General features: G+C 42.3%; 1 protein-coding gene across 1 annotated transcript in view; it reads right to left on the bottom strand.

Annotated features, from left to right (window-relative positions):
- The window catches only part of LOC134340823 (V-set and immunoglobulin domain-containing protein 2-like), a 41,608-nt gene that overhangs the window by 9,875 nt on the left and 10,415 nt on the right, over positions 1 to 21,318 (bottom strand). The window contains exons 2-5 of the mRNA XM_063038374.1: positions 19,858 to 20,021; positions 15,564 to 15,771; positions 14,295 to 14,456; positions 11,031 to 11,156 (exon numbers count right to left, since the gene is read on the bottom strand). Of these exons, the coding sequence (XP_062894444.1) occupies positions 11,031 to 11,156; positions 14,295 to 14,456; positions 15,564 to 15,771; positions 19,858 to 20,021 (660 nt within the window). The remainder of the gene's footprint in view (positions 1 to 11,030; positions 11,157 to 14,294; positions 14,457 to 15,563; positions 15,772 to 19,857; positions 20,022 to 21,318) is intronic.

Raw genomic sequence — 21,318 nt, 5'->3', positions numbered from 1 at the left:
CCCAGATCAACCCTCACGTAATGCTGCATATCAGAGTTTCAACAGCAATATGCATTGTTCTACTATCTCTCATGTGGCAGAAAAACCAAAGGAAGTTCAGAAGAGCAATATCAAAGACTGGCAACAAATCAGATTGGGAGATTTTGGAGTATATAATCACAAATTTGTTCAAATATGCAATCTGCAAGAGGTAATTTAAAGAAGGAAAGAAAGGAAGATGAGCAGAGGTGATTGGGGAAGAAACTCTAGGTCTTCAGCCCTTCACAGCTAAAGGCTTGGACAAATGGTGGAAGATTAAATTCACTGATAGTCAAGAGGCCAAAATTGAATGTGCACAGGCATCTCAAAGGGTTAAGGGGCTAAAAACGTGGCAAAGCTGGGTGGAGTTAAGGTCATGAAGTGTTTTGAAAATAGGACTGTTTTATTGCTTCAGTAAATGCATGATGATGGCGAGCAGGACTTGAAAGCAGAGAACAGGGTTAATAACAGGATTCTGCAGAGCAGCATGGAGGAACAGAGAGATCTTGGGATCCATGTAAGTAGATCTGTCAAAGTTGCCTAGCAAGTTGATAGGGTGGTCAAGAAGGCATATGATGTGTTGGCCTTCATTAGTTGGTGGATTGTGTTCAAGGTAATGTTGCAGATACATAAAACTCTGGTTAGACCATAATTGGAGTATAGTGTGCAGTTCTTGTCACCTCATCATCGGAAGGATGTAGAAGCTTTAGAGAGGGTGCAGAGGAGATTTATCGGGAATTTGCCTGGATTAAGGGAAAGGCTAGGGCTTTTTGCTTTCAAATGAAGGAGGATGAGAGGTGATTTGATAGAGGTGTATAAGATGATAGGAGGCTTAGACTGATTGGACAGCCAGTGCCTTTTTCCCAGGGTGGAAATGGCTAATGTGAGAGGAGCATAATTTTAAGTGATTAGGGAAAAATATAGGAGGGATGTAGAGGGAGGTGTTTTTTTTTACAGAGAGTGGTGAGTGTGTGGAACATACTACCAGGCAGAGACAAATACATTAGGGAGATTTAAAAGACTCTTAGATAGGAACATGGATGAAAGAAAAATTGAGGGCTATGTAGGATGGAAGCATTAGAAAGATCTTGGAGTAGGTTAAAAGGTTGGTGCAATATCATCTGTTGTGTTCTATGTTCTATGTTGTATTGTCTGACAAGATGTGGGCAGTGGGGAGTAGAACAAGGGAAGCAACGAAGACAGGTTTCAGGTGCATGTGGGTAGAGACAGAGATACAGCAGATTAGGATAAAAGTTACACAGTTGGGAACAGGTCCGGAGTGATGGCACATGCATGTGTTCAGAGTTGGATATGACAATTTGAATATTGTTCACTCTTTGTAGTTGACAGAAATATATGTCTAGTCAACAATTAGAGCCTTGGACCTGACACCAAGGCTGACCCTCCCACTATTTAGCAGCAAATATCTCCTCATCCAGTACAGGCTGTTTCATTGTTTAAAGACTCTGCCTGTCCGGAGTGGAGTGGTGGGGTTGAGGGGGAGGGGGTGGCATTAAGGAACATGTCAACAATTGAAGAAAGTGGTAGATACAGCCCATCACAGGCAAAGCCCTTCCCATTATACAGCACACTTACAAGGAACATTGCCACAAGAAAGCAGCATCCATCGTTAAGGACCCCCACCATCCAGGCCATGTTCCCTTCTCGCTACTACCATTGGGCAGAAGGTACAGGAACCTTAGGCCACACACCACCAGGTTCAGGAATAGTTATTACCCTACAACCATCAGTCTCCTGAACCAGCGTGGATACTGTCACTCACCTCAACACTGAACTCACTTCAACTTACAGACTCACTATGAAGGACCCTACAGCTCATGTTCTCTGCATTATTTATTTATTTACACAATTTGCCTACTTTTACCCATTGGTTGTTTGTCAGTCTTTGCTTATGCGTAGTTTACAAAAATTCTATATTTTCCTGTAAATGCCTGCAAGAAAATGAATCTTAGGGTAGTATATGGTAACGTATATGTACTTTGATAATAAATTTACTTTGACTTTGAATAAATCTTGTGGAGACTGATACTATAGATTTCAATGCTGTTACTGATGAGTTCCTTAGAAACCATAGAAACCATAGAAAAACTACAGCACAGAATCAGGCCTTTTGGCCCTTCTTGGCTGTGCTGAACCATTTTCTGCCTAGTCCCACTGACCTGCAGTAGAAAAATTAACCACTGGGGGCACCGGAGACAAGATTCAAAGTGTGTCCTGAAATTGACCTTGGAATTCCACTTGTGTATCGAGATAATGATGGGAGAAGGCTGGAGCTGATGATGGATCTGGAAGTAAAGGGGATAGTTCACCTTTATCAGAGCCACATAATCTGCCATTTGTAAAAGCTCTTCTTCTGTCAATGTGACTGGAGTGTAAACTTAAATGGAGGGCATTGACTAAGGAGCTCTGAAATTTGGGAGGCTTCAATACATTCCAGAACCAACTTTAGAGTGGAAAGTCTGGAGCTGATTGAAAGTTTACAAGATATGGATGAAACATGCGGGATATTTACAGAGGGCTAATGATGGAAGCATTCACGAATGGAGACTGAGAAACATTAACCATATCAGCTTGTCATAATGAGGATATGATCAAGGGTGCAGGAGGATGAAAAGTAGTTAGCATGATTTGTACGTTTACAGGTGACACCAAAATTGGTGATGTCATTCAGTAAAGGTTGTACAAAGTTACAACCAGATCTAGATCAAATAGGATGGCAAGAGGATGGTTGATGGAATTTATCTCGGGCAAGTGCAAAGTGATGCATTTTGGGAAGTTAAACCAGTGTAGTATATACAGTGAATGGCAAGGATATCAGGTTTTATTGAACAATGGAATTTTGGACTTCAAGTACATGGTTCTTTGAAAGTAGCAACACGGGTAGACAGAATGGTGTATGATATGCACTCAGCCGTAGCATTAAGTGTAGGGGATGGTCTGACACAATTATATAAATCATTACAGCACCACAGGAAGGAAGTATTTAAGGTAGAGAGGGCACAGAAAAGATTCACAGGCATGTTGCCTGGACTGGAGCGCTTGATTCATAAGGAGTTTGGACAGGCTGAGACTGATTTCTCTGAGGCAAAGGAGGATGAGGGGTGACCTTAGAGAAGTTCATAAAATTATGAAGCGCATTGATGGGGTAGATAATCCAAGCTTTTTTTCATGGGGTGTTGGGGGAGTTCTAAAACGAGAGCACATAGATTTAAGGTGAGATGGGAAAGATTGAAAGGAGTTCTAAGATACAAGTTTTTCACACAGAGGTTGGTGAGTATACGGAATGAGCAGCCAAAGAAGGGGGTAGTGGCAGCTACAATTATATTTTTTAAAGACATTTGGTCATAGATAGAAAAGGTACCACCTGATATCAATCCCCAAATTCTCTATCTTTAGTTTGAATTTGTATCCTGTAGATTAAATAATAATGAATTTCTAGATTAGCTTTTTCTTCATCTAAATTCTGTCAACTATATATGGGCACAATCACCTGTCAAATGCCTCTTCTCCAAATTGAACAATATAACATTTTATTGCTTTAAAATGTCCCCAAGAGGTGCAATTCGATGAAAATAAAAGCTAATTGAAAATGTTAAATGGTCAAATAAGTGGGTTTTAGGAAGAAGCAGGAAGAACATAAAAATTATAAATTTATGTAATTTCTGCCTACTGATAGCTTTGCATTGAAAACACCCAACTATTATGAGGAAATGTGCAGTTAAAAACCTTTTTGCTTCACAGAAGAGTTTGCTTCCTATTGTCAAAGGCTAAGAGAAATGTGGAGGAGTGTAATAAAAGAGGACTTCAATGCCAAACAAGTAAAGCAATATTGGAAAATTATAGTCAGTTTTATGACGCATTATTTGTTGTATTTCTGAAGTAGTTCAGACATAGAAGAGATTCTCAGGAAAGAAACAATCAAGAGAACATCTGCAGAAGCTGGAAATCCAAGCAACACACACAACATGCTGAAGGAGCTCAGCAGGCCAGGCAGCATCGATGGAAAACAGTACAGCCGATGCTGCCTGGTTTGCTGAGTTCCTCCAGCATTTTGTGTGTGATTGTCAGGAAAGGTTTAGCTTTCTGTGTTCCATCAATACTTGGACTATTATTGACTATGAGCAGTTATGGTGCTAGTTTCAAAATTCGGGCAACCTCTGTGGAAAGATACATGAATCAGTTTTTATCAATACAATTTTTATTATTATTATTTCTTTTTTCTTTCTTTTTGTATTTGCACAGTCTGTTGTTTTTTTGCATATTGGTTGTTTGTCTGTCCTGTTGGATGTGGCCTTTCATTGATTCTATTGTTGTATTTACTGTAATTGCCCACAAAAAATGTATCTTCGGGTTGTATATGGTGACATAACATATTGTATATGTACTTTGATAATACATTTACTTTGAACTTTCTAACTTTGACTGTGGACTGTTCAAACACCTCCCAAAGGCACAAAGAATAATACAACTAACAGGAAGAATTTCATTCAGGTATTTAACTTCTGGGCAATTCATGCAGTTGTTGCCTCTGTGTGATCGGCCTCAGGGCTCTGTTACATAATGTTTTGGGGAAGGTATGACAGGCTACCCAAGAAGGTCTAGAACTTTGGGGCAATGGCACACCTGTCTCCGATGAAACTATTCTAAATGGGTCTTTATATACGTACACTATATTGTACCTGGGCTAACTGATGAGCAATGCCTTCATAGACTCAGATTTCCAAGTCCCTCATCACACAATATACATGATTTTGTGCAGAAGAAATTCCATCATATTCTCATGCTTGGATTGACCTCTCCATGGAAGTTGAGATCACAGTGTTTCATCACGTTCCTGCTCACTGGATCACTCCAGGCAGTTGAAGCTCACTTACGCTCTAATTTCTCAGTCTCTGAGGGGTTAACTGTGTACATACATCTATTGGTGCTTCTGGAAACATCTTCAGTGATGTTCCTGGAATCATCAGGTGTTTCGGATCTTTCGACATCATACAGCCTCCTCCAGGTGACCCAGCCGAGGCTGATCAGACCCCAGCTTGTGTCCAGATGGCTAGCTACTTATGACTCCATGGCTCCCCTCTTTTGAGCCACAGCCATCTTGAGGCCCTCTCTGCCGCATCGGTGGTACTGCGGATGGCTCTCCTCTTCCTCTCTCCCTCGATGCCCAAAATGCTGAAGGCTCTAACTAAAGAACGGGCTACGAATCCCCGACAACCAACCTCCACTGGGAGACACCTCGCTCTCCATCCAGCCTGCTGACAGTTGCTGACCAGTCCTGCGTACTTGGAGAGCTTCCTTTCAAAGGCCTCCTCTAAGCTATCTTCCCACGGGACTGTCAGCTCCAGCAGCACCACTTGCTTAGTAGTCTCAGACACTAGGACAATGTCTGGTCGCAGGGTGGTGGCTGCGATATGATTGGGGAACTTCAGCTGCCGTTCGAGGTCCACCAACAGCTGCCAGTCCCTTGCAGAGGTCAGGATGCCTGCAGATGTTCTTTTGGCAGGTATTGGCTGCTCCCCAGCTCTGACAAAGACAATGGTCTGCTTGGAGGGTCGGGACCGCTTCGCCCACTCAACTCCTGCGCTGACGGCTTCAGCGATGGTCTTCAGGACCTGATCATGCCTCCACCTGTACCGTCCCTCACCAAGTGCCCTTGCACAGCTGCTGAGGGTGTGCTCCAGGGTTCCTCGCTTGGAGCACAGTGGGCACGCAGATGACTCTGCCTTGCCCCATGTGTGCAGGTTTGATGGGCTTGGAAGCACATCGTACACTGCCTGGATGAGAAATTGGATGCGGTGTGGTTCGGCTTTCCAAAGATCAGCCCAGGTCACTTTCCTCTCAACCGCATTCTCCCATCTTGTCCACGCTCCCTGCTGCTTCATTCCCACCGCCTTGCAGGCTCTCATCTCCTCCACTACTGCTCTCACCTGCTCCCGAACTAGATGATGCCTTTCCTCCCCTCTGGTGTCCATTTGGGGAGTTGGAAAGGATCCTAGCCCAGCTCGGCCTCGTGTGACCACTCCCACCAGCCTCCTGTGACGCAGCCTCGCCTCTGCCTCCTGAACAGCTTCCTCTGCCCTCCACTTCCTGCCAGTCCTCACTTGGATCCCTGCTGTAGCCACCTTCGGGTCACTTGAGTCCCTATACTGTAGCACTTCTCTGGCTCTTGTTACCTTGAATTCTTCCTCCAAGGATTTGAAGGGCAGTTGCAGTTTGTTGTGGTGTCCATAGAGTGCGATGCTGCTCAGGCTCTTTGGCAGCCCCAGCCATCACCTGAGGTGGTTGCTAACCCTCCTCTTTAAGGTTTCGACTGTCGAGATGGGAACTGCATAGACGAGGAGGGGCCACAGGATTCTGGGAAGAATGCCATGCTGATACACCCAGGCTTTAAACTTCCCAGGTAGGCCAGACTTGTCCACAGATTTCAGCCAGCCATCCAACTCGGTGCAGGTCGCCTGAATGGATGTCGTATCCCTTAAACAGCTGTCAAAAACTTTGCCTATGCTCTTGACTGGCTTTTCTGTGATGGTTGGGATGGCTGTGCCTGCGATGCTGAACCGGAACTTGTTCTCCACCTTCCCTTTCCTCAGCACCATCGATCTTGATTTGGCAGGTTTGAAACGCATCCGGGCCCACTCCACCAGCTTTTTGAGCCCTTGCAGAATCCACCAGCAGCCTGGGACTGATTCTGTGGTGACTGTGAGGTCATCCATGAATGCCCTGATAGGTGGTTGCCGTTGAGCGGAATTCATTCTGGGCCCTCTGGACTCTGGTTCAGCAGACTTAGTGAGCACGTTCATGGCTAGGGAGAACAGTGTCACTGAGATAGAGCACCCTGTGATGATGCCGATCTCCACCTTGTGCCAGGTTGATGTAATTACTCCTGAAGTGACCCTCATCCTGAAGTTGCTGTAATAATCAGCGATAAGGTCTCTGATTCTGCTGGGGACGTGATATTTGGTCAGTGTAAGCTGCACCAGCTTGTGTGGAATGGAGCCATATGCATTTGCCAGGTCGAGGCACAGCACTGACAGGTTGCCCTTGTTCTCTCTGGCCTCCCTGATGAGCTGTGTCACCACACCGATGTGCTCCAGACAGCCCGGCATCCCTGAAATGCCACTCTTCTGGACTGATATATCAATATAGGTGTTCTTTGCTAGGTAGGTGCACAGCCAGTTAGAACAGCACTGAAGAAGATCTTCGCCTCGACACACAGCAGGGAGATGATGTGAAACTGATCTATCTGGGTGGCATTTTCCTCCTTCGGGATCCACACCCCTTCAGCCACTCTCCACTGTTCTGGGATCTTCCCCCTTCTCCAGAAGATTCTCAGGATCTTCCACAGACCCAGCAGCAGGAGTTTGGGGCAGTTCTTGTACACTTTGTATGAGGTGTTGCTTGGTCCTGGAGCCGAGCTTGCCCTTGCTTTGCCAACGACCTCTCTGACTTCCTTTAGTTGCAGCTCTGACATGTTGAACTGCACATCCCGTTCAGGTGGGTCTATTAGGATGTCGCACTCTATATTTAAGAGGGAGTTAGATATGGCCCTTGTGGCTAAAGGGATCAGCGGGTATGGAGAGAAGGCAGGTGCAGGGTTCTGAGTTGGATGATCAGCCATGATCATAATAAATGGCGGTGCAGGCTCGAAGGGCCGAATGGCCTACTCCTGCACCTATTTTCTATGTTTCTATGTTTCTATATCTTCTTCAGATGTTGGTCTATGTCTTCCTGTGAACAGGCCAGTTTCCCACTGCGCTTCTCCCTCAGCAACTCCTTGGTGAACATGAAGGGGTTGGCGATAAAGGCAGCATGTTTTTGGGCCCTTTCACGACGCCGCCTCCGATGCCACTCTGCCCGGCGGAGGACCCTGATCTTCTTTCGTAGTATGCACATCAGCTGGGCCAAGCCAATGCGCTCCTCTTCTCCTGCCTCCTTGTATTGGGACTTCAGCGCTTTCATCTCCTGCCTGATGTTGTGGATCCTCAATGCTCTTTGGTTCTTTGAGTAAGATGTTTTGGAGCCTTCCTTCTCCTCTTCTCCGAACCGTTCAGCTGCGATACTGACAATAATTGTTGTCATGGCTTGCAGCTTCTTATCAACCCCTCCCTTCACCGTTGCCTCCAGAATTTGGTTAACGTCGTCATCAAACTGCTTCCTCAGTGAAGTCATCTTAGCTGCAGATGATTTGATCCACCTCCTGTTAGACTTCATGTTCGAAGGATTAGTTTGCAACACTTGGAGTTTCCGGGCACTATGGGGTGACTCCGGGCCTGGCCCCTCCTTCGTCTCACCAGGTTGGACACCTGCACGTTGTGCTACTCCTGCTCCCGCCAAACACTTCATCCTCGCTTGGTGGATCTTCAAGCTGCGATCGTTCTTGCAGATTTTGCCACATGCACACTGCTTCCTCATCGTCGTTTGTTCATTGCCTGGGTCTGATGTCGTTGTGTCCATCCGACTGGGGTGCTCATCCTCTCCCCCCCACCCACCCCCCTCGGGCACCCCTGGGGGTATCTTTCCCTTAGATTCATTGTAGCTTTTGTGGGGGTCCTCCTCTCAGAGGACACAGATTGGGTTGCCAGCCCGTTCTGCCCTGGTTGCCATCTCTCCGGGCTGTCACTGACTCTCCAGTCGTCACCACTCTTTTCGTGGTTGTCACCCAGTCTTTCCAGGTTGTCACTGATTAACTCAGGGTGTAAGCTGTGTACATACATCTATTGATGCTTCTGGCCAAGTTTCTTTGATCAGGAAGGAATGATTTCATCTTATATTTGCTTTCAGTTGGTCTCCCAGGCATTAGGATTTGCCATCATTGATGGCTTACCCCAAGTAGAGGCAAACTTTCTCTCCCCTCTTTCTCTCTCTTATCCTCTCATTCCTTCTCTCACTTTCTTTCCCTCTAATTTTCTGTTCACATTTTTGTTGATGTCATCCTCACCCCAATTAAAATTTCTATATAAAAAGTAGTATTTCTAGTGGCTTATAGCTCACCCTGTGTGTCATGACACTTAAACTACTTTGCTCCTTCATACATGTCTTCCCACTCTTGGAGGGAAACTTGAGCCACACCTGCAGCCAGGATATTTTGATGTAGAAATTCTGGACCTTCCTCCTGGTATTTATATGACTATTTTGTGTAAGTCCTAAATCTCTCTCCCTCTCCTCTGCAGCTCGTCTCTCCTCCCTAGCAGCTATATTAGATTATGCCACTGTTTGGCTATCTTTAAGGGCTATTGTTCTCTAAAACAGACTAGCAAAATATTGGCAACTGCATGAAGTTCAGCCTGGTTCCATCAGGAACCACATAGGTAACCTATTAAGACTCTGGTACTGCATTCTTGTCTTTGACCTTCATCAATGCATGACTGGTGTGGAAAGAGATAGGAACAACTAACTCCAAAGCGATCTTCTGACAAAATGCTTAGAACTTGTCATAAGGGAAATCCTGATAATGAGAACAACAATTGGAAGACCTCATGTCAACCCTAGTACCTGTTGGCTCTATAATTGGCCAAGCAAGGGAAAGATGTCCAAAACCAGCAATGCCTTCATAGAATCATAGAAATCTACAGCACATTACAGGCCCTTCAGCCCACAATGTTGTGCCAACCATGTAACCTACTCTAGAAACTGCCTAGAATTACCCTACTGCAAGGCCTTAACTAGTGGACTAACTACCATCCAATCTGCTCTATTATCTCATCAACATGGGACCAAGGTATCAACATCAACAGACACATTGCTGTAAGAAGATCAATGTTGAAGATCTCAAGGACCTCACAATGGTATCTTTTCGAAGACAGCAGCTTAATGTATGGCTCTTCTAGTCTTAACTTCATTGAAGCTTTGACATCATTGATCAAGGCAGACTCTGAAAAATCCTCTTCAAATTCAGCTCTAAATTCATCTCTACTTTGCATCCATTTCATGGCAATTTGCAGTCCATGGTGCAATCAGTGGGTCTATAACAGAACTGGTCTCTGTGAAGATCAGTGTCAACTAAGGCTGTGTCATAGCCCAACAATTTGCTTGGTCTTTTTCACAATTATGTACCTTACTTTTACAATAGCTAGTTGTCAGAACTATTGAGAAATGGTTTAATCTACAGCAACTACACACCAGAACCATAGTTTGCCTCCCTGATGGGAGTGGGACAAACAGTTCATGATCAGGGTGGATAAGATCCTTTATGATATTGCTGGCCTTTTTCGGCACCTTTCTGTATATATGCCCTTGATGGCTGGTAGGCTGGTGCCACTGATGCACTGGGTGGTTTTGACTACCCATTGTAAAGGCTTCCTGTCAGCTGCAATGCAGTTTCCGTATCATGGAGTGATGCAGCATGTTAGGATGCTTTCTACAGTGTATCTGTAGAATGACGTGAGTATAGATGTGGATTGTCCGCCTCTCATCAGTCTCCTCAGCAAGTAGATGGCATTGAGAATCTGAATCCATTCATTGGGAGCTCACAGAAACTCAGTATTCGTGGCGGAAAGAGTGTACCACATCACAGTCTGCCCTTTCACCACCCAGTCACGTTCCACTTGCCCAATGTGTGGAAGAGTTTGTAGTTCCTACACAAATGAACTAAGTCATCCTCAATCCTGAGGGACCGCTGAAGGATAGGAAAGCTAAACCAGCTGCAAGATTTTGAGGAGACCTCAGATGCACTAATGTTAAACACAATGATGTTTTATCAATCAAAAAAGCAAGTACAATTTGATTTCTGGATCATTCTCTGTTGATTTATTTATTTTAATTACTAAAATCAATTTCCTATAATCCTGCTACATTGTTACTGAATGCCACACACGTCATTCACAAGATGCCACAGGGCAGTGAAGCAAAGTTTTTCAAAACAAACCAGGAAAATAATGTTGTAAATAAGTATAGCTTAATGCCATCTGTTGGTGTTTGCTCATATCTATAATTAGGTCTGCTTCTAGTGAAAGTTTAAGTGTCTAAACTGGAGAAAAGATTTGTCTTGTTACCTGTTACTGACAGTACCAGCTGGCATGATTGTTCTCCAAGGATGTTTGATGACACACATTTGTAGACTCCTGAATCCTCCATTGTAAGGTTCTTCAGAATCAATGTGCCCTTTTTGGAATCTACGGCTAGAAAAGAAGATTGAAATCAAATTTAAGATACTTCCAATCAAGAAGCAATCATATGAAGTAAATCAGTAAACCATTGTTAATTGAGTTCAATAGTTTCAACAATCAATCGTATGATCTCCAAGCATGCATTGTAGTCTGGCTGGAATATGAAGGGAAGATTAGTTAAAGAAATAAATATTATTGTTGTTTATAGGTAAATTAAACCCTGTGACTCCATTTTACTTGCAGGTGTGATGAACACTGTAATATTAATGAAAATCAAAAACTATTGATGTTTGAAGTCTGAATAAAACAAGATGCTGGAAGCACTCAAGAGGTCGGGCAGCATCAATGAAAACAGAAATAGCATTCACATTCATGCCAGAGACCATACATTAAAACTCTAGTTTCTCTGTCTTCTGAAGGCTTTGATCCCTGCTAGGATGTAGTTCAGTTAAGTGACTTTGGATGCAATTATTTCTGTTGAACTGCCTGCCTTTTTCAGTTCCATAGGATCTCCTTCCATATTCACCATAAGCAGTGGGTGATATACAATTATATACAATGGTATACAAAGGTCCAATGTTGCTGGTTATCTTTGAATGTTGTTAGATCAATGGATAATTTGTCAGATAATTAAGCTACCTTGCCATGTGGTGCATAGAGTACCACCACTGCTCTCCAGAAGGTTAATAACACCTATTGTTAGATCAATGGACTAATTATTTGCACTAATTATTAGTTCTTTATTTATACATACTTCTTATTAAATTTTACAGTCTATTTTATGCATTACACTGTATTTCTGCCACAAATCAACAAATCATATGACAAATTCAATGTTAGTAAACTTGATTCCTATACTAGGGTCATGCACTGGAAAAAAGTGTGTAGTAAATTTTGCCAACAAGTGGCATAATTTAATTCCTTTGACTTTTGCTAAGAAAGTCTGTTATAACCTTCAAACCAGCTCCTTTTGCTTATTTTATTTATTTGTTGAGATACAGCACAGAATAGGCACTTCAAGCCACATCGCCAAGCAACCCCCAACTTCCTAACTTAATCATGGGATAATTTACAATGACCAATTAACCTACCAACTGGTGTGTCTTTGGACTGTGGGAGGAAACCAGAGCACCCGGAGAAAACCCACGTATTCCACAGGGAGGATGTAGAAACCCCTTACAGAGGACGCCGGAATTGAACTCTAAACTCCGACGCCCCGAGCTGTAATACCGCTACGCTACCCATAGCATCATGTTCTCCCTCTCTAAAAAATGAAACAAAATTGTTCTATAGCTCTATTGTTCAAACTCCTGATACCATTATTTATTATCGTGGCTATGAACAACCTATGTACACAATGCCTTGCCTACTTGCTTAATGGTTGCTGAAACCAACTAGGATATTCATTTAATTCAACATGAATCATATGCTGTGATCAAATAACTATGCATACTGAAGGAGGGTGTGACAGGTGCAGTGATAACACTTGCGCTTTTACATTTGGCTGTTCATAAATATGACTAACTAAAAAGAAATATATGATAAAATGCTTTATCAGAATCAAAAACTCAGACAATAATGTATTTACAAAGTGCTGCACTGACTGGATCCTATATTTACAAGTAAAGCTCTGCTTTTATGTCTTAAGAAAAAGCTAGATATCATCCAAATGAACAGGCAGGAATTGGGAATGGTGTGAGCCAGGGAACTTTATGGGAGAGTAATGTAGTGTAATTTTAACCTAGCCCACCAGTGAGCTTTCAGTTATTGGCTTTTCCTTCAGGGAATTATATATTTATTTTTCTCCCCTCTTAGTACAAGCAAATGTCCTCTGTACCTCACAACCTAAGTTATAAAGACCATATCACTCGATGTTATCAACTGTCTGGGCTACCAATAAGTCACCTTTTAACCAGTATCTAGCGTGAATAAAAACAATGACTATGCAACACAATCAAATTAACCTTGGGCATCAGGTGACCAGAGATGCTGTCCTCAGCTACCTGAAGTAGTATGGATGAACTTGCTAAGTGACCAATAGATCAATAAAAGTAGTTAGGGCTTCCTTTGAGTTGGCTAATAAAGAGATACAGTGCAGAAAACTCAGCTACCAAGTTCATCGACAATCAACCATTCATTTACACGAATCCTATGCTAATCCTATTTTCTCTATATTCCATTAGGTCTCCACAGACTCCACCACTTACCCCATACTAGGGGCAGTTAGCATATTGACACTCATGTCTTTGGGATGTGGAAGGAAACCAGGGCATCTAGAAGTAATCCAGTCACAGGGAGAAGTGCAAACTACACACAAACGCCCAAGGTCAGGGTTGAACCCAGATATCTGGTGAATCGCAACGGTGGTTCTATGTCTTGTGCCAGCCAAGGCAAGCAGGGTTTTTTTTTCTCTTTGAACAATATATTTATCCATTTGTGCAAAAGTCAAAGAAACTTAGATGCAGCATATCTGAAATAAAAGCAGAAAGTTCTAGAAACTCTCAGCAGGTCAGGCAGCATTTGTAGAAGGAAAAACAGTCAGCATTTCAGGGAAAGAAAAAAAAGCAAGTTAAATTTTAATAGCAAGGGAAGTTGGTGGAGGATAGATGTTGAAAAGGAGTATCTCTAGTCAGGTGAGACTAAATGAGTTAATGTAGCAAATGGTATTAGATATGCCCAACAAGCCAAATTATACTAATCGTGAAAGGAAACGGAACAAATTTATGAACAGGAGAAAACAGCCATTTGCCCTTGAATGGTCAGAGTCACTGGAAGATAGGCACCTACAGCTATTATGAGAAATTCATTAGATATTGCTGAATAGACTAGTATGTCTAAGTTCCAAACAAACTACTGGAGGAACTCAATGGGCCAAGCAGCAACTGTGGGGGGGGTGGGGGAGAAATAGTTGTTTTCTTTTCCTCCACATATAATGTTCGACCCACTGAATTCCTCCAGCCATTTGCTTTTGCTCCAGATCCCAGCATCTGCAGTTTCTTGTGACTCGTCTACCTCAGTTCAAAACGAGTTGCATAATAGACACAGGGAACTACAGACCTAGTAGGTGCACTTCTGCACTTGCAACTTGATCAACTTCAAGGGCTTTGAGATTCTCAATAAATGCTCAAGGAGAAGTACCATCAGGGATACCTTTTACTGTGATCCTTGGTGAAGATGTTGCAGTGGCAGAACTGACCTCTGACCATTTGTACAGGGGTGCAGGGCGACCCACTGTCGAGCTGCAGGACAATGTAACATTGTTTCCTATGTATGGTTTTCCGATCATCTTACACTTTGGAATCGATGGTGGTACTGTTGAATAGAAAGAAATGACACACATCAGTACTGCTAACAAACTAGAATGGGGGACCTAATAATGAACTTAAGCAATAATTATTAAGTTCAAGATTAATGAGCGTGGAAAGCACAGAAATTCAATGGGTTCAATACACTAGGAAAATATGTAACAGTATACTATCAATTCAATTTGTATTCTCATCCAAGATACACCTTTATTTTCCACTGTAATTTAATGCCGGTTAATCATCAGCACTATGCACACAGATTACGCCATTACACTGCGTTTGAAAGTGGATAACATGCTCCTTTTATGGAAGTATTGGAGAAGGGCAATTACCTTCTGTAATTAACATCTCAGCAATAGCCTGCATCATCTCCTGTCACTTTCTCGTGGCCAATTACTAACCAGAAGATTTTGACATTACTGGAATTTGGCCCCTCAGTGTTGTAAATCAAGTGGGGATCAGAGTGACAGTCAAACTAGCAAACTCTGACGACTCTGGTTCATTATAGGATATGGGAGGGAGCAGGGATTTGCAAGATCTGTAGATTATACAGACAATGGCACAAAGTCCTCTGGGCCATTACTGTCTTAATTAACTCCACTGCAGTGGTATGTATGTTGGACCTGAGGTATTGGAACAAGGAAAGTTGTAAAGAGAGATGTTGCAATGGCAAAGCCTGCCTAACTTTAGTCTACAGTACATTAGAACTGGATCTGTGATTAACTTCTTCATTAGGATCATGACTCACATGTCAGCATGTAGTAGACGAGTAACAGATTTCTGAAGACAGCCAAATTTGAGAAATATTCTCCATAATCTCCCTTGATGATTTTTTAAAGAATTGAATTAGGCACCAGTATCTGCAGTATACTGGCATAATGGTAACAAAGTCCAACAATGAATGAATCATTTATGTGGGAAAGAATCTTTCAGTCATCATTAAACCTTTTGTATCTACTTATTAACATTTTGCCTTAATAGTCATGTTGGTACAATTTTGGCATTTTTATGATCTGCACATTCTTATAAAGACATATCTGTCATCTTTAAGTCTCTCTGATATGGGGAACAATAGCTTCGAACCAACAAGAAGAAAATTATTTCTTCTCCTTACCTTGCACTATTAAATTGACAAATGCCTCACTGATTCCAGTGAAGTCTGGAGGATTGTTGATATCACAGGAATACCTGCCAGTATCAGATGACTTGGTGTTTTCAATTATAATAGAAGCATCTCCCTTGGTCGGCTCCTGATCAACCAGTCTGATTCTATTGGCTTGAGGCCCAAGTTTATAAGTTTCTCCAGCAGTATAGTAAAGAATCTAAGCAGATAAAATTATGTTAAATAAAATCATGAGTTAGGACAACTTAACTGAAAAGAACTTCATTCCTTACCATTCCTCATTTGAGACCATAAACCTCTCAAAGGCCTCTGATTCAATACAGCTATGTAGAAGCAAGTAGCTCACTACTTATTAATCCTTTCCCTCTGTATGGATTTCAATGAGCAACTCGCTCCGCTTCACTTTGTAAATGTGCTTATTTTAGTTTAATAGCTAGTTCGTTCAATACCTCATTCTTTCTAGACAAATGGGGTACAATAGTTAAAACCCAACAATAAAAAAATAGTTTCTTCACCTTACCTCATGCTATTAATTGTTTAATTTCTCTGCTATTTTCTTGTTGCTCATCATAAGTTCTCCTGTAGCAATAAAGCAAACTGCTGAAGGAAAGTATAGGGTCAAGCAGCATCTGTGAAGACAAAGAAATAGATGATCCTGCCACAGGTGTCCACAGATACAGCTTGACCCATTGAGTTCCTCTAGCAGTTTATATTTTGCTCTGTATACCAACATCTGCAGTCTCCTGCATCTCCAAACTTCTCCCATCTCTGTCTGTATTTGCCATTGCTACAAGACTTTTGAATGAACCACTTATATGATAAAATGAATTCTTGACCTCCCAATCTACATCGTCATGTCCTTGCAACTTATTGTCAAAGTTCAAAGCAAATCTTTATCAAAGTACATATATGTCGCCATATACAACCCTACGGTCCATTTTTTATAGTCATTCTCAATAACTCCAAAAATCATAATAGAACTAATGATGAACCGCATCAACAGGGTGGACAAGCAATGTGCAAAAGACAACAAACTTTGCAAATACAAACAAAAAGATAAACAAAAGAAATAATCACAGTAATAATAACAAATAAGTAAATAAGCAATAAATATCAGGAACATGAGATGAAGAGTCCTTGAAAGTGAGTTCATAGGTTATGGGAACAGTTCAGTGATGGGACAAGATATAATGAACTCTGTGCTGCACTGAATATGGACTTCAGATTTTGAAATTTTATACTCTGCGTTTTTGCGCATTCTTTCTTGCTGCCATTTGTGCAATTTGTTTTATTGTGCAAGGGGAGGTTGATGTTCTTGTTGTCTTTTGCTTAATTTGTTTTTTTTACGCAAGGAGGAGGTTGATGTTCTTGTCATTTGCATGATTTGCTTTGTCGTGCAAGGGGGAGGTTGATGTTCTCATCGTTTGCGCAATTTGTTTTATTGTGCAAGGAGAGGTTGATGCTCTTGTTGCCTTTTGCTTTTTTTTTGCGCAAGGAAGAGGTTGATGTTCTTGTTGTCATTTGCGTGATTTGCTTTTTTTTTGCAAGGGAGAGGTTGATGTTCTTGTTACCATTTGTGGGATTTGTATTTTTTTGCATGGGAAAAAAGATGTTTTTCTTTGAACGGATTCCACGATTTTCTTTGTTTCGCGGCTGTCTGTGGGAAGACAAATCTCAGGGTTGTATACTGCATACATACTTTGATAATAAAAGTACTTTGAATCCTTTGAATTCTTTGAATTCTTTGAAGTGAAGTTGAGTGAAGTTATCACCTCTAGTTCAGGAGCCTGGTGGTTGAGGGGTAATAACTGTTCCTGAACCTAGTGGTGTGAATCCCGAGGCTCCTGTACCTTCTTCCTAATAGTAGCAGTGAGAAGAGATGTGGGTGTCTGAAGATGGATGCTGCTTTCCTGCGACAACGCTTCATGTAGATGTGCTCAATGGCAGGGAGGACTTTACCCATGATGGACTGGGCCATATCCATTACTTTTCACAGGCTTTTCCATTCAAGGACATTGGTGTTTCCATACCAGGCTGTGATGCAGCCAGTCAATATACTCTCCATAATACATCTATAGAAGTTAGTTAAAGTTTTAGATGTCATACCAAACCTTCGCAAACCCTTAAGGAAGTAGAGTCGCTGCTGTGCTTTCTTTGTAATTGCACACATGCTGGGCCCAGAGTAGAACCTCTGAAATGATAACATCGAGGAATTTAAAGTTGCTGATCCTCTCCACCTCTGATCCCCCGATGAGGACTGCCTCATGGACTTCCAGTTTCCTCCTCCTGAAGTCAATAATCAGCTCCTAGGTCTTTCTGACATAGAGTGAGAGGTTATTGTTGTGGCACCACTCAGCCAGGTTTTCAATCTCCCTCCTATATGCTGATTCATCACCATCTTTGATTCGGCCTTGACAGTGGTGTCATCAGCAAACTTAAGTATGGCATTGGAGCTGTGCTTAGCCTCACAGTCATAAATGTAAAGTGAATAAAGCAGAGGGCTGAGTACACAGCCATGTGGCACGCCTGTGCTGATGGAGATTGTGGAGGAGATGTTGCTAACCCAAATTGACTGGGGTCTGCAAGTTAGGAAATCCAGGATCCAATTGCACAAGAAGGTATTGAGGCCAAAGACTTGAAACTTATGGATTAGTTTTGAAGGAATGATGGCATTGAATGCCAAGCTGCAGTCAATAAAAAGCATCCTGATGTATGCATCTTTGTTGTCTCGAGTTCCAGGGTTGAGTAAAGAGCCAATGAGGTGGCATCTGCTGTGGACCTTTTGTGGTGGTGGGCAAATTGGAGCAGATCCAAGGCACTTCTCAGGCAGGAGATGATATGTTTTCTCACCAACATCTCAAAATGCTTCATTACTATGCACTGCACTGCACTTTCTCTCTTAACTGCAAAACTATATTCTGCATTCTGTTATTGCTTTTCGCTCTGTACTATCTCATGCCGATGTGATGAAATGATCTTAAAAGATGGCATAGGAAACAAAGATCTTCACTGTACCTTGGTATATGCAGCAATAATAAACCAACTACCAGTTAATCATTTTGTTTCTTTCATAAATAAAAAAGCTATTAAAGTTTATTTTATGCTTCTCACCAATCTACTTTCATATCCTATCTTGCCTTTCTCTGTCAATTATTTGGTCCTCCTTTGTTGAATTCTAAAATGCTCCCAATCTTCAAGCCCACTCCTATTTCAGGCAATGTTATCAGCCTTCTCCTTAGATTTAATGCTAACTTCAATTTCTCTTGTCAGTAATGGATGAATGACTATTCATTGTGGGTTTTCATGCCCAGAAGGATTTTTTGCAACTTATGCATTATTTCCTTCAATGTTGAGCTTTGCATGTCCACTGCCATAACTATCGGTGTATCCTCTCAATCAAATGTGGCCAATTCTCCTTTCATCCCTTCATAGTTTTCTTTGCTTCATTAAATCGCTAGATTCACACTGAACTGCAGCACTTATAAACTCAAAGTAAAATTTAGTTGTCAGCTGTTTAAATTTCTGAAGATCTCCCAAACAGCTGCTATGTAGGGCATCACTGACCTTTCCTCATAAATCTGGCCCAATGTCATGAGATCTTTTCCTTCCATCTTGATTTAACATCTCATCTGAAAGACGGCAGTGATGTCGCAGCCAAAGTTTTATGCCCAAGTCTCCAGAGCTGTATTGAAGTGTCATAGAGTCATACCACATAGAAAAGTGACGTATGAGTCTATTTTTGCATTTTCACTCATCCTATTTGCTCACATTAGGACCAGACCTTTCTACACATTTCCTGTTTAAATGTTTCTCCAAATGCCTCTTAACATAATAATTGTATCTGATTTCTCCACCTCCTCTGACAGAGCATTCTAAATATCAGCCATTCCTTCTGTAAAAGTCTTACCTCTCAGACACCCTTTAAAACTTCTTCCTCTAGCCTTAAACCAATGCCCTGTTTTGTTTTAAATGCCTCTACCATGGGAAAAGGTTATAACTCTGTACCCTACCTGACCCTATATACTACAATAAGATCTCCCCTGAGCCCTCTTCACTCTTCAGTAACAAGTGCAGCCTAGCCAATCTCTTGGCATAACTGAATTTCTCCAATCCAGAATACAGTGGGGCTACATGTACCGATGCTGCTGTGAGAGGACTATCAGCTGGATAGTTACTTTCGAGAGAGGGTACGAAACAGCGTTCCATTTTTCCTGGTAGTTTGACTAATGGTTGTGAGCCAGAGACACCTTCAGATATAGAGAAATAGGGCAGAACTAAATCTTACCTTCTCAGCTAATGCATTTTCATTTGGGCCTGGTGTAAATCGCCATTCAAGGGTGAACTGGGAATCAATGACTGTTTTGTAATTGCAGTGAAGGGTAGCATTGTTGCCAATGTTTACTATCACATACGGCTGACTTGTTGTGACATCTATTGATTGCACTGCATCTGGAAAAGTAAATTTGAGAGAATTATTTCCACAGGACCATTCCTTTTCAAAATTAATCCTTTTGGAACTCACTCTTCATATTCTAAGTGACATACCGTAGAGAAGGCTACTTAGCCCATTGAGTCCAATGCCAGTACATATGGTGATCCCATTCAGAACAGTAATTATGCCTGTAAGCTAATCAACTCCTCCTAGTTTCTACTACCCAGCTACACACTAGTGGTAATTAGCCTAACAACCCACACATCCTGGTTTGTGGGTGAAAACTGAAGTACCCAGGGAAACCCATCCAGTCACAAGGAGATCGTGCAAATTCCACGCAGACAGTACTCGGGGTCAGGATTGAACCTGCATCACTGGAACTGCGAGGCAGTCGATCCACTAGATTATTACTAATTTCAGCTCACTTGAGATAGTTTTGAATAGTCTTATTAAATGCTGCACATGGTATTCTTTAGCAGAAGTCAGTGGTCAAGATGACAAACCTCATAGCACAGTAAAGCGACTGAGCCATGGTCTTTATTAACAGCTTTCACGATGTTGCGATATGTTGTGATGTGAACAAAATCACCACAGAGACACTGAAGCTAGTGGATATAGAAGTGTTTATTCAACAAGAATGAGCAGCAAGCGTTATATTGAGACGCTCTTAGAGGAAAAGGCCTCCTGACCCAATATTACATGATATTTTTATAGGCTAAAGATTAAAGGTAACAGCAAGACAGTTCTCTAGTTGCAATGCGTCTACAATGCTTCCTTTGAATTACATACTGTATAGTTTTCACACACCTCCTCCTTCACTCTCAGGTTGAGGCTTTTCATTTGAGAACTGATGAGAGATTCTCCTTCTTCAAAGAAAGGGGCTTTCCTTCCTTCACCATCAACGCTGTCCTCACCCACATCTCTTCCATTTCACGCACGTCTGCCCTCACCTCATCCTCCCATCACCCCTCCAGAGATAGGGTTCCTCTTCGCCTACCACCCCAGTAGCCTCCACGTCCCGCACATAATTCTTCGTAACTTCCGCCATCTCCAATGGGACCCCACCACCAAGCATATCTTTCGTTCCCCCTACTCCCTTGTCCATTCATCCCTCCCCCCTGAACTCTATCCTGGAATGTATCCTTGCAAGTGGAACTAGCGCAGCTGCCCCTACACCTCCTCCCTCACTACTATTCAGGGCCCCAAACAGTCCTTCCAGGTGAGACAACACTTCACCTGTGAGTCTGTTAGGGTCATCTACTGTATCCTGTGCTCCCAGTGTGGCCTCCTGTATATCGGTAAGACCTGACGTAG

Source organism: Mobula hypostoma, chromosome X2 (genome assembly GCF_963921235.1).
Source record: "Mobula hypostoma chromosome X2, sMobHyp1.1, whole genome shotgun sequence".
Lineage (NCBI taxonomy): Eukaryota > Metazoa > Chordata > Chondrichthyes > Myliobatiformes > Myliobatidae > Mobula > Mobula hypostoma.
The sequence above is the reverse complement of the archived record's forward strand: the minus strand, read 5'-3'. Positions and strand labels throughout refer to the sequence as shown.